General features: G+C 50.1%; 1 protein-coding gene across 1 annotated transcript in view; it reads right to left on the bottom strand.

Moving 5' to 3' along the window:
- The window catches only part of LOC138826413 (transmembrane protein 120B), a 28,575-nt gene extending 21,471 nt beyond the window's left edge, over nucleotides 1-7,104 (bottom strand). Inside the window, exon 1 of the mRNA XM_070021565.1 lies at nucleotides 6,932-7,104. Within this exon, the coding sequence (XP_069877666.1) occupies nucleotides 6,932-7,000 (69 nt within the window). The 5' untranslated portion in view covers nucleotides 7,001-7,104. The remainder of the gene's footprint in view (nucleotides 1-6,931) is intronic.
- Nucleotides 7,105-19,768: the final 12,664 nt, after the last annotated feature.

Genomic DNA, 19,768 nt, shown 5'->3' with positions numbered 1-19,768 from the left:
ATGTTAAATCTATGAGCTGGTATCCCTTCAGCATCTTACCTCTGAGGGGAGTCACTAACACATGAGTTTCCAGTGGCGGATTTGGAGAGCTGAGCCTCCTCCCCTGTCTCCTGAGAGCCCACACAGAGCCCCAGGGGGACAGAGGGTAATGACTGCAGACCCCAGTACGGCTGTGAGCCATCTGGAGAAGGAGTCCTAAGATTCAGAACAGAGGAGTGAGATTTCCAAGTCAATATTTGTTCCAAAAATTGACAGGCAGAGAAGTTTGGCACCACAGACGGGTTCCAGCTCAGGAGCTCAGAAGCTGGTGGACAGCAAAACAGAGCTGTGCCTCCACCAAAGTGTGGGGCCTTACGGCTGTGCCTCTGGCTGATAGTTAACTTTCAAGAGATTACTTTCATAGGATTTGCTTTCCAAGAAATCATCTTCAAATAGATCTCAGATGCTGACTACACCTAAGCAGAGCCTGTTGCCATAGAAACACTATCAAGTTGACTTCACTTGAAGTGTTAAACAGTTCTGTCCTGGGAAAGATTCTGAGTCATGTGCCAGGATCGGTTAGTGATGCCTGTAGCAGAAGCAGTAGGTGGGGAAATGTACACAAGGGTTAGGCATCCAGGAGGTAAGAGAAGAGAATAGTTGTGCTCGAGTTTTCCAGTAAGACTGGCTGGGTTAAAGAAGCCTAGTAACTGGGCACTGGTGGCTCATGCCTGTAATCCTAGCTACTTATGAGGCTGAGATCAGAGGATCACAGTTCAAAGCCAGCCGGGGCAGGAAAGTCTGTGCAACTCTTATCTCCAATAAACCACCAGAAAACCAGTCGTGGAGCTGTGGCCCAAAGTGGTAAGGTGCTAGCCTAGAACAAGAGCTCAAGGACAGCACCCAAGGCCCTAAGTTCAAGCCTCATAGACCAGCAAAAACAAACAATAAAAAAGCCCAGGTACAGAACCTCTCAATGCCTTAGTTTCCTCAGTTGTGAAAGACTGAAAGATGGATAAGGTGTGTGTTATTACAAAGATAAGTGACATCAAAAAGAATGCAGTGGGACCAGGCACGGTGGCTCACAACTGCGATCCTCTGGGGTCTCTCAGCCTCCAGCATAGCTAAGACTACAGAGTGAGCCACTGGCATCAGCACCCTTCCTCACCTTGCTACCTCTAGTATGGCCAGCACTGATCCCACTCCTAGGATCCAGAGGTAGACATGTGACCAGGGCCTGGCTACTCAGGGATAATCACATGACCCAAGCTGGGTCAATGACAGTCAGCCCTGGAGCACTTGCAGTAACTAAGAGGTGGGAGAAGATGCCCTGTATGTCTGCAGCTTTGCTAAGTTAGTAGATGTCAGCCTCAGGCTGCAAGTGGCCACCTATGCCATATCATGCCTGAGAAGGAAACTTGCAACAGTGGGAGACATGTGCACATATCATAGGAGCTCCTGGGTCCAGGCTTGCCTGAAGCCATTTTGCTACTGGATTTCCCAATACATAAGCCAATAACCTCCCTTTTTGGCTTAAAACCAGCTGGGAGCTGAGTTTCTGTCACTTGTAACTAAGAGTCCTGATCAATGAAAACATAGTATATAAAGCTCCATATGAATGAAGAAAGATCCAAGGGCGGGCGCCAGTGGCTCAAGTTTATAATCCTAGCTACTCAGGAGGCTGAGATCTGAGGATCGCAGTTCAAAGCCAGACCAGGCAGGAAAGTCTGTGAGACTCTTTTTTTTTTTTTTTTTTTTTGTCGGTCGTGGGGCTTGAACTCTGGGCCTGGGCGCTATTCAGCACAAGGCGAGCGCTCTACCACTTGAGCTACAGCGCCACTTCCGGTTTTCTGGTGGTTTATTGGAGATAGGAGTCTCATAGTCTCTCCTGCCCGGGCTGGCTTTGAACCGCGATCCTCAGATCTCAGCCTCCTGAGTAGCTAGGATTACAGGCGTGAGCCACCAGCGCGCGGCTGTCTGTGAGACTCTTATCTCCAATAAACCACCAGAAAAATAGAGTTCAAGTCCCAGAACTGACAGAAAGACACATACACACATACACACACACAGAAGAGTGGAGACTCTGGGCAGGGTATAGTGGCTCACTCATGTAATCTCAGCTACCCAGGAGGCTGAGATCTGAAGGAATATGGTTCAAAACAGCCCTGGCCAAAAAAAAAGGGGCTGCAAAAGTGGCTCAGTGGTAGAGTGCTTGCCTTGCATGCATGAGGCCCAGGGTTCGATTCCTCAGCACCACATAAGCAGAAAAAGCCAGAAGTGGTGCTGTGGCTCAAGTGGTAGAGCATAGCCTTCAGCTGAAGGGACAGTGTGCAGGTCCTGAGTTCAAGACCTATGACTGATTTATAAAACAATGTCAGAAGGGGAAAGACCACAGGAGACCTGCGGCAAGGAACACAGTTCCAGAGTGCGGAGGAAGCCCGGGCTGGCCTGAGGGGAGACCCAGGCCGGAAGAGAGGCCCAGGCCGGCAGAGAGGCCCAGGGACAGGCGCACAGGGCCAAAAGACCCACAGAAAGGGCTGGCAGAGGATAGGAGAGGATGCAGAGAGCAGTAGGAAGGAGGGAAAGGAGGGAAAAGGGAAACAAACAAACAAAAAAAAAAACGCCCCTTGGAGGTTGCAGCTGTTCCTAATTCTGAGGTAGCCCAGGACAGGGCAGTTGCATAACCAACTAATAAAAACTCCTTTGTTACCTTAAAAAAAAGGTCGGGGCTGGGAAGGTTGCTCAGTGGTAGAGCCCTTGCCTTGCATGCATGAGGCCCTGGGTTCGATTCCTCAGCACCACATTAAGCAGAAGGAAAAAAAGCCGGAAGTAGCACTGTGGCTCCAGTGGTAGAGCGCTAGCCTTGAGCTGAAGAGTTGAGGGACAGCACCCAGGCCCAGAGTTCAGACCCCACAACCGGACCCAAAAAGAAAAAAAGTCTTGGAGACTCAATCTCCAACCAGCAAAATCCAGACTGGCGGCCTCACTCAAGTGGAAGAGCACCAGTTGTGAGCAAACAAGTCAAATGTATGCTGAGTCTCTGTGTTCAGGTTACAGTTCCACACTTGCATACACAAAATATTTATGACAACCTAGAAGGCCCCTGCAATGTATGAGGCCAGGGACTGGAGAAAGCTGCAGAGTTGCTTCCTGGGGTGGGAGGGATGGAGTCAGGTTTCCAGTAAGACAAAGCAGGAACTGCTTGTTAAATCACCTGCCACCATGTCTATATGCGACCTCTGCGGTCACATCTCAGGCCAGGGGACCTTGCATGTGCTGACCTTAGACTGGTGCTCAACTCATGAGTATGGGAAAAACCCCAAACACCCAAAGGCTGAGGCCCCACGGACATTCAACTTTCCCCACAACCCAGAAGGCCTGGACAGGCAAATAACATCACAAAACACATTTCCTTCAGGAAGTCCCAGGCATTATACTGGGTTTGTGGGGGTTTTCTGTTTGTTTGTTTTTTTGGGGGGTTTCCAACCACCTTTCAAAAATTCCAAGGGCTGAGAATTAGCCTTCCTTTGTCCTTCATTTCAAATGGGAAAGGAGGTAAATACAAAATCCATCACCCCAGAATCGGAGAGATACAAACGTGATCTCATATTCTCAGGCCCAGGTAGGAAAAGTTCAAACAATGAGGGTTTTCTGGTGAAAAACAAAAGTCTGTCCTACAATTAACATTTCTAGCTGCACCCTGCTCCATCCCTCATCTCCGCCACCACCACCACCACCACCACCACCTTACCTCTCTGTCTGTCTCTGAGTGGAATCTCTGTCGAACACTTACACAATGTCCACCCTGGACTTACGACACATACATTTCCAGCCATGTCCACCCCAGGAATTCAGCACTCTCCCACAGGAAGACAGATGGGAGCCTCCCAAACCTTTGGAGAACTGAGTGCCAGCCCCAACTTTATTACCAAATGGCTATGTGAGCCCAACTCCCTCATTCAGCACCTCCAACCTCTGGCCTCCTCCTCGTGAACTGAAGACAGAGCTGGTGTGGCTATGACCTTGAGCCCAGGAGGCCATCTATCCCTGACCTCTGGCCCAGAAGCTGACACCAAAGACTATAATCAGTAGAGTCCCTCTTTCTCAAAGTAGGAGCCAGTCTGTTCCAGTCCCCCCACTTTCAAACATCTGGGCAGGAAGGAGACTCACTGTCTCTGCCCAGCTGGGCCCTTATTCTATCCATGCTGCATGATTGGGGAGGGGAGGGAATCAGGATAAACTCTCAACCCCTCCAACCCAGACACTCTTGGGCACCTGACATATCTTGACATCCAAATGTCCAAATAGGAACATAACAACAAATCAAAGGACTCCTCAACAACATCTGCCTGCCAAGACTTGCTAATCTAATTGCTGATAATTGTATTATTGCTAAGTTCTGAAGTATGGGGCTCCTCCTCACCTCCTAGTCTAAAGCAGGGCAGAGGAAAGGAATTAGCAACAACAAAAGCCCCACACAAACCAGGCGCTGGTGGCTCACGCCTGTAATCCTAGCTACTCAGGGGGCTGAAATCTGAGGATTACAGTTCAAAGCCAGCTCAGGCAGGAAAGTCTGTGAGACTTTTTTTTTGAGGGGGTGGGTCATGGAGCTTGAACTCTGGGCCTGAGTGCTATCGTTCAGCTCTTCAGCTCAAGGCTCTACACTTGAACCATAGTGCCACTTCCAGTTTTCTGATGGTTTATTGGAGATAAGAGTCTCACACCTGTAATCCTAGCTACTCAGGAGGCTGAGATCTGAGGATCGTGGTTCAAAGCCAGCATGAGCAGAAAAGTCCATGAGACTCTTATCTCCAATAAACCACTAGAAAACCAGAAGTGGCGCTGTGGCTCAAGCGGTAGAGTGCTCGCCTCGAGCTGAAGAGCGCAGGGACAGCGCCCAAGCCCAGAGTTCAAGACGCATGGCCAACCAAAAAAAAAACAAAAACAAAAAAAACATGGCTCAGTGGTAGAGTGCTTGCCTGGTATGCATGAAGCCCTGGGGTTCAATTCCTCAGTACACCACATACACAGAAAAGGCCAGAACTAACACTGGGTCTCAAGTGGTAGAGAGCTGTCAGCTCAGGGACAGTGCCCAGGCCCTGAGTTCAAGCCCCAAGACCAGCAAAAAAAAAAAAAAAAAAAGCCCCATATAACACATTTCTTCACCTTCTCCAATCCCATGGCTGGGCATGACCTCAGATCCCAGTGGGACTGAGTATTTGGATGTGGTGGTACACACCAGTAATCTTGGCCCTTGGGAGACAAACACAGGAGGACCTAGAGTTTGAGGCCAGCCTCAACTACATAGTGAGACCCTGTCTAGAGAGAAAAGGGAAAGGAAAAAATAAAGAAGCTGGGTGCCAGTGGCTCATGCCTGTAATGCTGGCTACCTAGGAAGCTGAGATCTGAGGATCATGGTTTGAAGCCAGCTGGGGCAGGGAAGTCTGTAAGACAATTATCTCCAATTAACCACCAAAAAACTAGAAGTGGAGGGTGGCTCATGTTGGCAGAGCACTAACCTTGAGTAAAAAAGTAAAGGAATGGTACCCTGGCCCAAAGATCAAGCCCTGGAATTGGTGTACATGTACGAAGGAAGGAAGGAAGGAAGGAAGGAAGGAAGGAAGGAAGGAAGGAAGGAAGGAAGGAAGGAAGGAAGGGAGGGAGGGAGGGAGGGAGGGAGGGAGGGAAAAAGCTGAGCCTTCTCCATGGGTGGACACAAAGGATCCCTGGGAAACAAGAGGGACCAAAGGGACTTGAAGGTTTCAACCCACAAAGGCCAAGAACCAAGAGAGACCAAAGCCCTAGACTTGAAGGCCAGGAAAGGCATGACATGCTTGAAGTAACACCTCTTTCCCACTCAGGCCCCTTCATCTGGACTACCAGCCTCAAGTGTAGAAAGACCCTAGGCAATCTCCTCTTCCCACCTCCGGACACTGAAGGAGACCGACTGCAGACGTGGGAATATGTCAGTGTGCCAACTGAGCAGGAGAAGAGGAAGGCGGCGAGTAGATGTGCTTTGATTTCGGACAAATGGTACCTAAGTTCCTGAGAAAACAGACAACCATGTGGCTAGAGAGGGAACAGTTCCAAAAAATGCTCCCTGTGTCCCGCATCAACCCCAAGGTTTCCTGAGGGAGCTCCAGTCCCCTCGGCCGAGTTTGGCCCTTCCGGAACCAATCAGGACGGGGCTCCTGGCAGAACAGGCCGCAGAGCCATGCACTCGAGGGAGCCTCTTACACCCACTTTCGCCCCACCCTGCTGGCCAGAGCCTTTTTCAGGGTGGGGCTGGGGAGGGCACCCTCTATCACTGGGTGAAGATGCCAGCTGTGAGAACTGACGGGCGCGTCCACAACCCCACTGTCTGCAGCAGCCCAGAGGTTGGGGCGCCACACCAGAGTTCCGACAGAGGATTGCAGGGGTGTGGGGGGGTCTTCAATCCTCAAGCACAGCCTAGGGGTTCAAGGTGAAAGTCTATTAAGCACACTTCCCAAAAGGGAGCAGAGCTCCGCAGCCTGGGGGGGGGGGGGGAGGGAGGGGCGAGCTGCCCACGGCAGGTGCGGGGGAGGACGGGGGTCGGGGGACCCCCGCGGCGGTGGGGGCTGGGCTGCTCTGGCTGAGTCCCAGCACCTACCAAGCCCCCCCCCCGCCCCGCGCTCCTTCCACATGGACACCCCCGGAACCTGCCCTCGGGAATCACAGAACAACTTTCTGCGGCCAAGGAGGTGCAGGAGCCGCGGTAAAGAACCGGTGGAAGGGCGGGAGAATGGGGGGCGAGGGTGGGCTTCGAGGGAGCGCCCCGGGAAGGTGAAGGGCTGAGGCGCCGGGAGACGGAGGGGCCTGGTCGCCTCGCCGGCTCCCCAGGCCTAGCCCGCGGCTCCTCCGGGGCCCGGCTCGCCGCACCTCGCGGGCCGGGCAGGCGGCACGCTGAGGGGACCAGGTGGCCCGGCCCTACCTGCAGTTCCTGAAATTCTCCCTCCAGCTCGTGCCACTCGCGCTCGCAACACTCCAGCTGCCCGGACATAGTGCGGCCGTGCAAAGGCTGTGGCGGCGGCGGCGGCTGCGGCGGCGGCGGCTCCCGCAGCGTGGCCGCGCCGGCCGCCCGCACCCCACGCCCGCCACCCGCCGTCCGGGCGCCCGCACGCCGGCCGCCTTCCCAGGCACCAGCTGTTCCTGCGCAGCCGGAGCCACGCGCGCACCTGACGTCACGGCCCCGCCCCCTGCGCCCGCCCCGCCTCGCCTCGCACGAGGGGCGGGGCCGCGCATGCGCGCGCGCGTCCCGCCGCCGCCGTCACAGTCCCGGTGCGCGCGGCTTGCGGGCCTAACCGTGGCGGATTGCCGAAGTCTGGGCGTGCCCGCTCGTCGCCCCTCGGAGGGGCTGGGGAGCTCGTCCACGCACTGCACCGCACATGGTGGCAGTGGGGGGAAATCTGGGGACGGTGAAAGATCACCCGCGGTGGAGCGTGCCAAGCCCGGGCCTTGCGGGGCCGGGCCCACACCGACCCGACCGTGCGGCAAGGTCGCGGGCAGGGCCGGGCCTCTCACGTCGTCGTTGTTCCTGCAGCCAGGCCGTCCTGGAGGCTGACACTGCGTGACTCTAGACACCTGCTCTGTCGTCCCGGGACACCACCACCACCGCCTGCCTGCCCGCTGAACCCCGCCCGGCCCGGCCTTCCACACGGGACCTGGAGCCCACTCCCCAGGCCACCGTGCTTTCCTCCTCCTGCCCTTGTGTGTTTCCTGACAGATCCTCCCGCGGCCGCCTCAGTTCGAACAAGACCTGTATCTTAGCCTCCTCGGGCTGCCGTGACTACAGACTGGGTAGCCACCACACACTACGTGGCTTAAACAATTGGAGTCCATTCCTGTCAACAATCCCAGGGGTTAGAACTCTCAAATCAAGGAATCAGCTAAGCCTTAGAACTGACACAGGTTTTCATAGTCCCAACCGAAAGTGGAGGGTGTTGGCTGGGAAGGTGGCTCAGTGGTAGAGTGCTTGCCTCTCATTCCTCAGCACCACATAAGCAGAAAAAGCCAGAAATGGCGCTGTGGCTCAAGAGCTAGAGCACTAGCTTTGACCTGAAGAGCTGAGGGACAGCGCCCAGGCCCAGAGTTTAAGCCCCATGACGCCCCCCCCCCCAAAAAAAAGAAAAGGCTCAGATTTTGGCTTCAACAAGGCCTGAAGTTTCCTACAAAAGGACATTAGGTGCGTGCCATCTCATTCCCAGCTAGCTGGAAGGTCGACAGAAGCCAGAGGTTCTTCAAGCACACACACGCACACATGCCCTAGTATTGGAACTTGAACTCAGGATCTGGGTACTGTCCCTCAGCTTTTTCATTCAAAGCTAGCACTCTGCCACTTCAGCCACAGCTTTACTTCCAGCATTTTAGTGGTTCATGGACTTCCTTGCCCAAGCTGGCTTTGAACTTCAGGCCTCAGATCTCAGTATTCTGAGTGGCTAGAATTACAATTTGAACCACTAGTGCCTGACTGTAGGGTACATTTTAAGATTGTATACAGCAGCCACAAAAATTTAAGGCCAAATACAAAGGCTGAGACTAAAGGAATACAGGGATCTGTCAAAATATAACCTGACAAAATCTTGACTACAATATCCAAACTCTCCAGAAGGACACAAAGCTCCAATCAGTGAAATCTAAATGGTGGGAAGTTCTTTTTTGTGTGTGTGTGTGAAAATACTGTACAGAGGGGTTACAATTACATGCGCAAGATGGTGGGAAGTTTTTTTTTTTTTGGGGGGGGGATCCAGTCATGGGGCCTGAACTCTGGGCCTGGGTGCTATCCCTCAGCTCTTCAACTCAAGGCTAGCACTCTACCACGAGCCATAGCGCCACTTCCGGCTTTTTTCTTTTTGCTTATGTGGTGCTGAGGAATCGAACCAGGGCCTCATGCATGCAAGGCGAGCGCTCTACCACTTAACCACCTTCCCAGCCCCAAGGTGGGAAGTTCTTAATGGCCTCTTTTGAGAATTTACTGTTTGGTGTACGGTTTCGTGGATTTTCATAAATATTCACATAGGGGCTACGGAGGTGGCTCAGTGTGCTAGGATTATAGGCAAGCATTAACATTCACACCTTCCTTTTTTGGGGGGAGGGGGGGTGCTGGTATTAGGAGCTTAGGCCCTGGACCCTTAGCTTTCTTGCTTAAGCTAATACTCTAGACTTGAGCCACAGCTCCACTAACAGCTCATTGGTGCTTAATTAGAGAATCTAATGGACTTTCTTGCCCATGATGGCTTCAAACTGGGATCCTCAGATTTTAGCCTCCTGAGTAGTTAGGATTACACACATGAGCTTCTGACACCTGGCTGTTTTGTCCACTTGCTGTGTTGTTTGGTGGAATGAGAAGGTAAATATTGTCTCTGTTACTGCATCTTGGCCAGCATAAAGCATGCAAGTTTAGTCCATACTTTTGTGGGTTATTGATGAATCGTTTTTTTCTCTTTCTCCCCACAGCACAGTTTCATTGTATGAATGTGTCAGAATTTATCCATTACCTAGCCAAGAGACCACTGGATTCTTTCCAGCTTGGTCTAGTGTGTGTGTGTGTGTGTGTGTGTGTGTGTGTGTGTGTGTGTCTGTGTGTGATTTTTGGGGGGGTCCGATTGTGGGGCCTGAAATCTGGGCCTGGGCGCTTTCCTCAGCTCTTCAGCTCAAGGCTAGCACTCTACCATTTGAGCCACAGCGCCACTTTCAACTTTTTCTACTTATGTGGTGTTGAGGAATCGAACCCAGAGCCTCGTGCATGCAAGGCATGCACTCTACCACTGAGCTACCTTTCCAGCCCTTGGTCTAGTTTTTTAATAAAACTGATATAAATATTTATATACTTACAATGCCATGTGTATTAGTATATGTCTGCAATTCCAGCACTCAAGAGAGGGAGACAGGAGGATCTGGAGTTTGAGGCCAGCTAGAACCTAGAGACCCTGACTTCAAAAATCAAGAGCAGAGTGCTTGCCTAGCATACATGAAGCCCTGGGTTCAATTCCTCAGTACCACATAACAGAAAAGGCCAGAAATGACACTGTAGTTCAAGTGGTAGAGTGCTAGCCTTGAACGAAAGCTCCGGGACAGTGTCCAGACCATGAGTTCAAGCCCCAGGACTGGCAAAAATAAATCAAGAGCTGAGGATTTAGCTCAGTGGTACAGCATTTATCTAGAATGATTCCCGACAATGGAAGTTTTCAAATTGAAAAAAATAATTGTTTTTTTTAGAAGGAAGGAAGCTGGATGTATTTAAAACAAATCTTTGCTTTCCTCATCTCCTGCAGATATAGAAAGCCCTATGTCTGGTTCCAACCAAACCTGATATTTTGAAGCAATAATTAAATTGCAAAGAGAAAACACCAGTTGATGGGCTGGGAAGGTGGCTCAGTGGTAGAACGCTTGTCTTGCATGTATGAGGCCCTGGGTTCCATCCTCAGCACCACATAAGCAAAAACAAAACAAAACAAAACCGGAAGTGGCTCTGTGGCTTAAGTGGTAGAGCGCTAGCCTTGAGCTGAAGAGCTGAGGGACAGCGCCCAGGCCCACAGTTCAGGCCCCACAATCGGACTCCCCCCAAAAAAACAAACACCAGTTGATTTCTTCGTTCCATGCATCTGAAGAACTAAGTCTAACAGTTAAGCTGTATTTCACTTCTGTAAAGTTGGCATATAGAGCTGTGAAAGTCACAGCAAGTGCTTTATGATGTCTAGGTCAAGTGTTGGCTGGGTTTTGTTTTGATTGGCTTTTGGGGCTAAAAATTAAAACCTTGTTTAATTGCGCCACCTGCTGACAATTTCACAAAACTTCTATTTGCCCCCAAGAAAAGGCAAATTCCTTGCTTTTTAATCTGGTACTGGGGCTTGAATTCAGGGTCTCATGCCTGCTCAGCTGACACTCTACCATGCCTCCAGCCCAGCTTTTTTTTGTCAGTGTCGGTCTTGGGGCTTGAACTCAGGGCCTAGACTCCGTCCTTGAGCCTGTCTGTGCTCAAGGCTAGCACTCTACCACTTGAGCCAGAGAGCCACTTCTGCTTTTTTCCATCTATGTGGTACTGAGGAATCAAACCCAGGGCTTCATACATGCTAGGAAACACTCTACCACTGAGCCACATTCCCAGCCCAAAACAAGCAAACTTGAGTTAATGGAACTAGCCCTCTCCAATGTTAGCCCAGAACATCTAGCTCTTAAGTAAATGGGCTATGAAGGGTTTATTGTTGTATGCAAAAATATGGTAGTTATTTCACAACATATGCTAATAGTTTAGAACATAGGAATAAATCTATTCTAGCAAATCCTTCTTTAGCGTGGTTCCTAGGATCATTGCACTTTCTTGTAAGTAATTTGTACATAATGTCCCAACATCTTAAGTGATGGAGAGCCATATTATCGGTTACCACTGCTGCCTGATTTCAGAAAACAAGGTAAATTTTTTGTTGAGAAATTGTCATCTAATCCCAAATAATTTTTTTTGGGGGGTCCGGTCGTGGGGCCTGAAATCTGGGCCTGGGCATTGTCCCTCAGCTCTTCAGCTCAAGGCTAGTGCCCTACCACTTGAGCCACAGCGCCACTTTCGGCTTTTTTCTTTTTGCTTATGTGGTGTTGAGGAATCGAACCCAGGGCCTCAGGCATGCAAGGCAAGCGCTTTACCACTGAGCCACCTTCCCAGCCCATCCCAAATAATTTTTAAGAATATATCCTAAACCAGGCACCGGTGGCTCAGGCCTGTAACCCTCTAGTTACTCAGGAGGCTGAGATCTGAGGATCGTGGTTCAAAGCCAGCCTGGGCAGGTAAGTCTGTGAGACTCTTATCTCCAATTAACCACCAGAAAACCGGAAGTGGTGCTGTGGCTCAAGTGGTAGAGTGCTCACCTTCAGCTGAAGAGCTGAGGGACAGCAGCCAGGCCCAGAGTTCAAGCCTCATGACCAGAAAAAAAAAAAAAAAAGTTATTATAATGTGATGTAGAGTTTCAATTGGTTGTATAACTGGTTGAAAATGTATAATTGCTAAAGCGCCTTTCTGAGGCCTGGTTCTGCCTTTTCATTTATTTCCGGAAACAATGATCTCAAACGGCTGGAACCATTTAGTTAAGTAGACCCATGGTTTCTGGCACCCAGTAAATATCCACTGAATAGCAAGTGCCTGTCTGGTAATCCCCCCTCCCCCAGTGGAGACCTATTAAGTTTATAGGGCACAATCTCCCATATTCTTTGATGTCATTCTTCCAGATGTGAAGCTAGGATCTCTGATCACCCTATGTGATCTCGCAGGCCTGCCTCCAAGACTGCACGGGCCCGCGTACCCTGGACGTGCTCCTTCAGTCTGAAGCGTTCAGCACAGTACACACACACTAAAGGTCATCTCTCACACCTATTTATGCGATCAAGGAGGGGGGACTAAACCACACATAGTTCTCAGCTCCATAGTCAGACCTTCCCGCTTCTAGATGTAGTAATTCTGCAGCAGGGCGGGGACACCACCTCCTCCCACGGCCGGCCACACCCGCGCGCGGCTTTACCGCGCTTTCTTCATCCGCCCGGGCAGCCCGCCCACTTCCGGCAGGGACACCCAACGCGCAGGCGCAGCTGCCGCGGCCAGTCTACAGCCTCCCACCTAGTGCTGGCGAAGACGCATGTGCAAAGAGGCCAGGCTGGTAAATTGCGCGGGAGAATATAGGGCGGCCGAACTCACGAGACTGTCTCCGCCCACTTAAAATAGGTGGGCGGAGGGAGCCGAGAGCCGCTGGGCCTTCTGGCGGCGCACGCGCACTAAGTGACTAAGTGCACGAACGTGGCGGCGACTCCCAGACCAGTTTTGCGCATGCTCTCTTCAATGAGTTTGTGTATGACGTCAGTTTCGTGGCCAGCCTCCTTTTCCTCTTCACCCGCCTCTGCCTTTTAAAGGGCCAAAGTCCTGTTCTTTACTTGCGTTTTTGTTTATTTTGCTTTATTGTGATGAGAATACTTAACATGAAGCCGGGCGCTGGTGGCTCACGCCTATCATCCTAGCTACCCAGGAAGCTGAGATCTGAGGATCGCGGTTCAAAGCCAGCCTGGGCAGCAAAGTCCTTGTTGAGACGCCAGCTTTAAGCAAAAAAGCTCAGGGACAGCGCTCAGGCCCAGAGTTCAAGCCCTACAGTCGACCAAAAAGAAGTATTATAAAATTGATTTAAATTTGTAAATTTGTGTGTGTGTGTGTGTGTGTGTGTGCGCGCGCGCGCGTGCATGTGCCAGTCCTGGGACTTACACTCAAGGACTGTGAGCTGTCCCTGAGTTTGTTTGTTTTTTGGGGGGTGTTGGTTGTGGGGCTTGAACTCTGGGCCTGGGCGCTGTTCCTCAGCTCTTCAGCTCAAGGCCAGCGCTCTACCGCTTGAGCAACAGTGCCACTTCCGGTTTTCTAGTGGTTTATTGGAGATAAGAGTCTCACAGACTTTCCTGCCCGGGCTGGCTTTGAACCGTGATCCTCAGATCTCAGCCTCCTGAGTAGGATTACAGGCATGAGCCACCGGCGCCCCGCTTGTCCCTGAGCTTTTTGCTCAAGGCTAGCACTCTACCACTTCAGCCACAGTGCCACTTCTGCCTTTTTGGGTGGTTCATTGGAGATAAGCGGCTTCCAAATTTTCTTTCCTAGGCTGGCTTCAAACCAAGATCCTCAGATCTCAGCCTGCTCAGTAGTTAGGATTACAAGCATGAGCCACCAGCACCTGGCTCATAACATTTTCTGTTTTAATTTATTATTTATAAGATTTAATTTGTTATAAATTCTAATTTATAATTTATTTTTATTCAAAATTTTGCTTTTACAATTTCTGGGATTTAGAATTTTATGTTTATTTTTATTTTTTTTTACAAAATTAAGCACTTCAAGCCTCTGACTTCAAACACCCACTGTTCTCAACAAGAAAAAAAAATAGTTTGGCTCCTCTACCCCTTTGGTCTTTTACTATGGATACATGGATGTATTTGATGTCACTCAGCTTAATGGTTTGCTGATTTTGAAAAGAGGGATTAAAACCCTCATCCAGACTGTCAGTATGTAACATGTAACATGTTAACTGCTGTGTCTCATGCCAGCTAATACTGACTAGATATAGTAGTCCCCAGGAAGTACTTTTTAGCTAGAAAATAGCTCTGTAGTTCCTGCGGAGCTCTAGAAGTTTCTTCAGGAGGACTTAGTAATTGCAAGGCTGGCGAGGTGCGTAAAGGTGTCTCTTAGCCCAAAGTGGAGCCAGCATCGCGTCCTTTCCCCAGTCTAGACAGTGTGTAATAGCACAGCAGGGTTCATTTAACTATCATTTCTTTAATTGCTAGTGAGGCCACTCATTTTTCCTTGGAATGATTTATTAGTTTTATTGCTTTGTCTAACAACTATTTTTTCAAACATTGTAATCTTCACTGGCATACCTCTGCCAGCATCATATTTGGTTCTGAGTACTTTGCTGACCAACTTGAAAGAAAGAAGAAAAAAAAAAAAGTTGTGGGAAAGAGAGAGGAGCCAAAGGAGAAATTTGCCAAACAAGGGATGAGGTCAGCACTCATCTCTTAAAGCAGCTCTGTAACTTTTTACCATGGCAGGAATGTTCTGAACCTGGGCAGTCCCAGGGGGAGACAGACACCCTAGTAAGGATCAGGAACAAAGAGAAACAACCTGCAAAGTCCCTTGAAAGAGACCCACATCTGTACAGGGACTCCAATTTAGACTTGTGACACTGTTCCTGGAAGAGGTAGTTCTAGACCCAGCTTTGACAAGAAGGTTATGTTCACTCTGTAAGCTATATACCAATGATCTATTTTTTTCTGTTTTCGCATTTCAACAAAGGTTAAACCCCAGCTGTCTCCCTCCCTGTTCGGTGGCAGAGAGCCAATGTGGCATTCTCAAGGTTCTGGGTTCCATCCCTAGCAAGAAAGAAGGAGGGGAAAAGAAGTTAAAACTTTTGAGTTACCCTTTTTGGTGTTTCTCTCATTTTCCACAGATGTCTCAAAATCAAACCTCCTGGGCTGTGATCTAGACACGTGGGGAGGCCTAGAGGGCGCTCATTCTGCACAGGAAACTAACAGTTGTTTTATTGGGATACCATTCACACATCATAAAAACTGGGATCATTGAAAGTCTACAACTGAATGGTTTTTAGTCGAAGTTGCCACACAGACGTATACAACCATCATCACAATTCTGAGCAATTTTTATCACCCCCCTCATCCATACATTCCCTGGTTATTACTCTTCTCTCCTACTGTCAACCACTAATTTATTCTGTTTTTAAGGATTTGCCTATTCTGGACATTTCATATATGTGGAATCATATGATTAGTGGCCTTTTTGTCTGGCTTGTTTCAAACTTTATGCATGTTGCTGGGTGCCAGTAGCTCAAGCCTGTAATTCTAGCTACTTGAGAGAGTGAGATCTGAGGATCACAGTTTGAAGCCAGCCTGGGCAGGAAAGTCCGTGAGACTCTTAACTCCCATAAACTACTCAGAAAAAAAACTGGAAGTGGCCTCAAGTGATAGAGCACTAGCCTTGAGCATAGAAAGGCTCAGCGACAGTGCCCAGGCCCTGAGTTCAAGCCCCAACCTCCCCCAAAAAAAAGTTTACCCATGTTGAAACATGCATGTATCAACAATTCATTCCTTTTTGTTGCCAAATAATATCCCATTGAGCACAGAGACTGTTTTGTTCACTCATTCATCTGATGATGGATACTTGGGCTGTGTCCACCTTTGTCAATTGTATGCAATGGAGACTTGTTGTTTCAGACAGGTGGATTCTTTAGGCACTTCTAGAAGATGGAGACCCAGGCTGCTATGCTCCAGGTGGCTCCATTCTTGGTTTTTAAATTTCATTTAATTTTACTTTATTTTTCTGTGCCAGTATTGGGGCTTAAACTCAGAGCGTGGATGCTATCCCCTAATTTTTTTTGTATTTTCTCCCCTCAAGGCTGCATCTCTACCAATCTACCAATTGAGTCACAGCTTCACTTCTGGTTCTTTGCTGGTTCATTGAAGATACAAGTGTCACAGGATTCCCCTGCCCAGGCTGGGTTCAAACTGGGATCCTCAGGTCTCACCCTCCTGAGTAGCTATGATTATAAGTCTAGACCACTGGATTTATTCTAGACTGTGCTCTGTGGATGAATTCCTGTATGGATGGACAACTCAGCAGGCATTGGAGAAAGTGCTGGGATTCTTTGCCCAGGTGGAGCCAAAGTTTGGGGCCAGAAAATGTGGACAGGATCACACTCCCCCCATTTGTAAGCAGGCCTGTGGAGGAGTCCTGGTCACCCCACAGAGGAATTCCCTTCAACCCAAGGTGAGAAAAGGGATGAAAATCTGATCGATCCTCCAGATGACTATTAGAAGATTACTTGGAGCACACACAAACTCCCAAAGGTGATGTGCTGGGGAGTAGCCAGGCCAAAGCCACCTATTCAAAGGCTTGTGAAAAATTTCACAAGACTGATCCTAGGGAGAGAAGAATGCCATAGGCTTGTATCTCATTGCCAGCTGCCAATGAGCAGCAGATAAACAGATAAGCCATTGCCTACATTCTGTCTTGGTTTCTCTTGGGCCAGGATCTGATGAGGGCCTGGAAAATTGCTACTTGCAGTGAGGAACTGGGGTTTGGGGTTGGAGCACAGCTAGGCCTAGGGAGAATGGGGTTCTAGACCACAAGATGCCACTCAGCAGGTGGCAGGGTGACTCTGGACAGGGCCACGGGCCAGGGGACAGTCTGTACCAGGGTAAAGGCTGACTGAGGCTGCTGGCCAGGTGCCTGAGGGGAAGAGGAAAATATCCTGGGAAAACCAATGTCAACAGCAGGGGTGGATTGGCCAGAGGAGGACTTCAGAGCCTAGAGAGGGCAGACTCCTGTGAGAGTCGGGAACTCCAGTGACATAAAGGGTGACTCATTCTCCACAGTGAGCATGAGAAAGTCGACCGCAGATCGAGAAAGGTGACGGACACATGAAGATGGGGGGTGGACACGAATTCATCATACCTGATGTGATCAATGTGGGGAGCAGTCTAGAGGCCAGTGGCTCATGCTTGTAATCCTAACTACACAGGAGGCTGAGAGCTGAGGATCCTGGTTTGAAGTCCGTGAGACTTGTATCTCTAATTAGCCAGCAAAGAACTGGAAGGTGGGGGGGAACTGAGAGAGAGCAAAGGAAGGGGTGACATGGTCCAAAGAGAAAGGTATTACCTGAATTGTGCAATGGTGAGGGGGGAGAGGAGCTGCCCAGGAGCCCTGGAGGACACGGGGGGCAGAATTCCTCGGCTCGCGCGCCCCCCGAGGGCGGAGACCCCTACCAGACCTCAGCGCCCAGGTGTCAAGGCTCCTCCGGGAAATTTCCCGCCAGGGGCTCTGCGCAGGAAGGGGCGGGCGCCGCGGGCTGGCGGGGCGGTGGCGGCGCGTTGCCATAGCGACCCCGGCCGGGCGGGACGCGGCGCCTGTGAACGTCGGTCTGAGCGCCAGGCGACTAAAGGTGAGCGCGGGCACGCGGGAGCCGGGAGCCGGGAGCCGACCGCACCCTGACACCGTGCTCCTCCTTGTTTAGACTGCCGGGCAGCATCGCCTGTCTTTGGTGGGGTTTTGTTGTGTTTGCTTGTTTTTTGTTCTTGTATCTAGACTAGTGATGCAACCTCCTCGCGGATAGAACCTAGGAGCAGCGGTGACATCATAGAAAGTTTGCAGTCTCGGGGCTGGGAAGGTGACTCGGTGGTAGAGTGCTCGCCTCACATGCATGTAGGCCCTGGGTTCTATTCCTCAGCATCACACGAACAGAGAAAGCTGGAAGTGGTGCGCCAGTGGTAAAGCAAAAAGAAGCTCAGGGACAGTGCCCAGGCCCTGAGTTCAAGCAGCCAGGACTGGCCAAAGTGGAATTGTTAAGAGAATTCAGACTGATAACTTTTTTTTTTTTTTTTTGGTCGGTCCTGGGCCCTGGTAACTTTTTTTAAATGACGCTGGGACTTTGCAGATGCTAAGTCACTGAGTTACTGACCTGAACAGAGACTGCAAATTTATTCATTCGTTCATTTATTTCCAGTTCTGGGGCTTGAACTCAGGGCCTGGGCACTGACCCTGATCTTCTTTTCCTCAAGGATGGCACTCTACCACTTGAGCCATAGCTCCTCTTTTGGCAAAAGTGCTCAGGGACAAGGCCTAGCCCATGAGTTCAAGCTTCACCACTGACAATAAAAATAAAAAATAAAAAATAAAACAGGGGCTGGGAAGGTGGCTCAGTGGTAGAGTGCTTGCTTTGCATGCATGAGGCCTTGGGTTTGATTCCTCAGCACCACATAAAACAGAAAAGGCTGGAAATGGCGCTGTAGCTCAAGTGGTAGAGCACTAGCTTTGAGCTGAAGAGCTGAGGGACAGTGTCCAGGCCCAGAGTTCAGGCCCACGACCGACAAAAAAAGAAAAATCAACAATAAATAAATGTTTTATTGTTTAGTTTACTTTTGTCAGTGGTGAGCCTTGAATTCTGGGCCTGAGCACTGTCCCTCAGCTCTTCAGCTCAAGACTAGCATTCTATCACTTGAGCCACAGCGCCATTTTCGGTTTTCTGGTGGTTAATTAGAGATAAGAGTCTTACAGGGGCTGGGAAGGTGGCTCAGTGGTAGAGCGCTAGCCTTGCATGCATAAGACCCTGGGTTCGATTCCTCAGCACCACATAAGCAAAAAGAAAAAGCCAGAAGTGGCCCTGTGCCTCAAGTGGTAGAGCGCTAGCCTTGAGCTGAAGAGCTGAGGAACAGAGTCCAGGCCCAGAGTTCAGGCCCCACGACCTGGCCCAAAAAAAAAAGTCTTACAGACTTTTCTCCCAGGGCTGGCTTTGAACCATGATCCTCAGATCTCTACCTCATGAGTAGCTAGGATTACAGGCATGAGCCACTGGTGCCTAGCTAAAAGTTATATTTATTATTATTGAGTAGAGGGTAGGGGGAACAGGATACCCAGGATTTGGAGAGGACTATTGTCACTCCATGAAGACACACAGATGGACATGAAGGTGTGCACAGGAGGTCTAGGGGTCGATGAATGCAGACACTGGGGGGAAATCCTGAATCACCCTGCATGCCTCTGCAATTCCACAGGCAGGAAAGCCAGATCCAGTGGAGAAACCAAACCAGGGACAGGAAGAAGCATGACTAACAGTCACAGTCTTCCCGGACTGCTTCAGTTTCGCATTGAGCATCTGAGGTCCTAGGAAACCCTGCAGTCAGTCCTGGAGAACCAGGACTGCTAATCACCCTTGAGGCAGTCTCTTTAGTTGGTGGGCTCAAGCTGGGCGCTGTTGGCTCATACCTGTAATCCTAGCTACTCAAGAGGCTGAGATCAGAGGATTGTGGTTCGAAGCAAGCCCTGCAAGAAAGTCCATGAGACTCTTTTCTCCAATGAACCACCAGAAAACCAGAAATGGAGATGTGGCTCAAGGTGGTAGAGTACTAGCTTTGAGGAAAAAGGTCAAGGACAGTGCCCAGACCTAGAGTTCAAGCCCCAGGATCAAAAAAAAAAAAAAAAAAAAAAAGGTAGGGTCTCTCACTAGCTACAATACCCCCCACCCCCAAAGCTTTATCACTAGACAGGTGAGGTAGGCCAAAGCGGGCCACAGCACAAGGCAGCCCTTAGACAGACAGGGCCACGCCCCCACTCAACCCCCAGTCCTTCTCCCTGAGCTCTTCCAGACTTGGAGCCAGCCCCTAGATTTATTATTCATTCTAGACAGCCAACATGAAACCCATGGAACCAGCTTCTCCCCAATGCCATCATAAACCCTGGGTTCCTTCT

Source organism: Dipodomys merriami, unplaced genomic scaffold (assembly GCF_024711535.1).
Source record: "Dipodomys merriami isolate MVZ:Mamm:240054 unplaced genomic scaffold, mDipMer1.0.p SCAF_142, whole genome shotgun sequence".
Classification (NCBI taxonomy): domain Eukaryota; kingdom Metazoa; phylum Chordata; class Mammalia; order Rodentia; family Heteromyidae; genus Dipodomys; species Dipodomys merriami.
The sequence above is the reverse complement of the archived record's forward strand: the minus strand, read 5'-3'. Positions and strand labels throughout refer to the sequence as shown.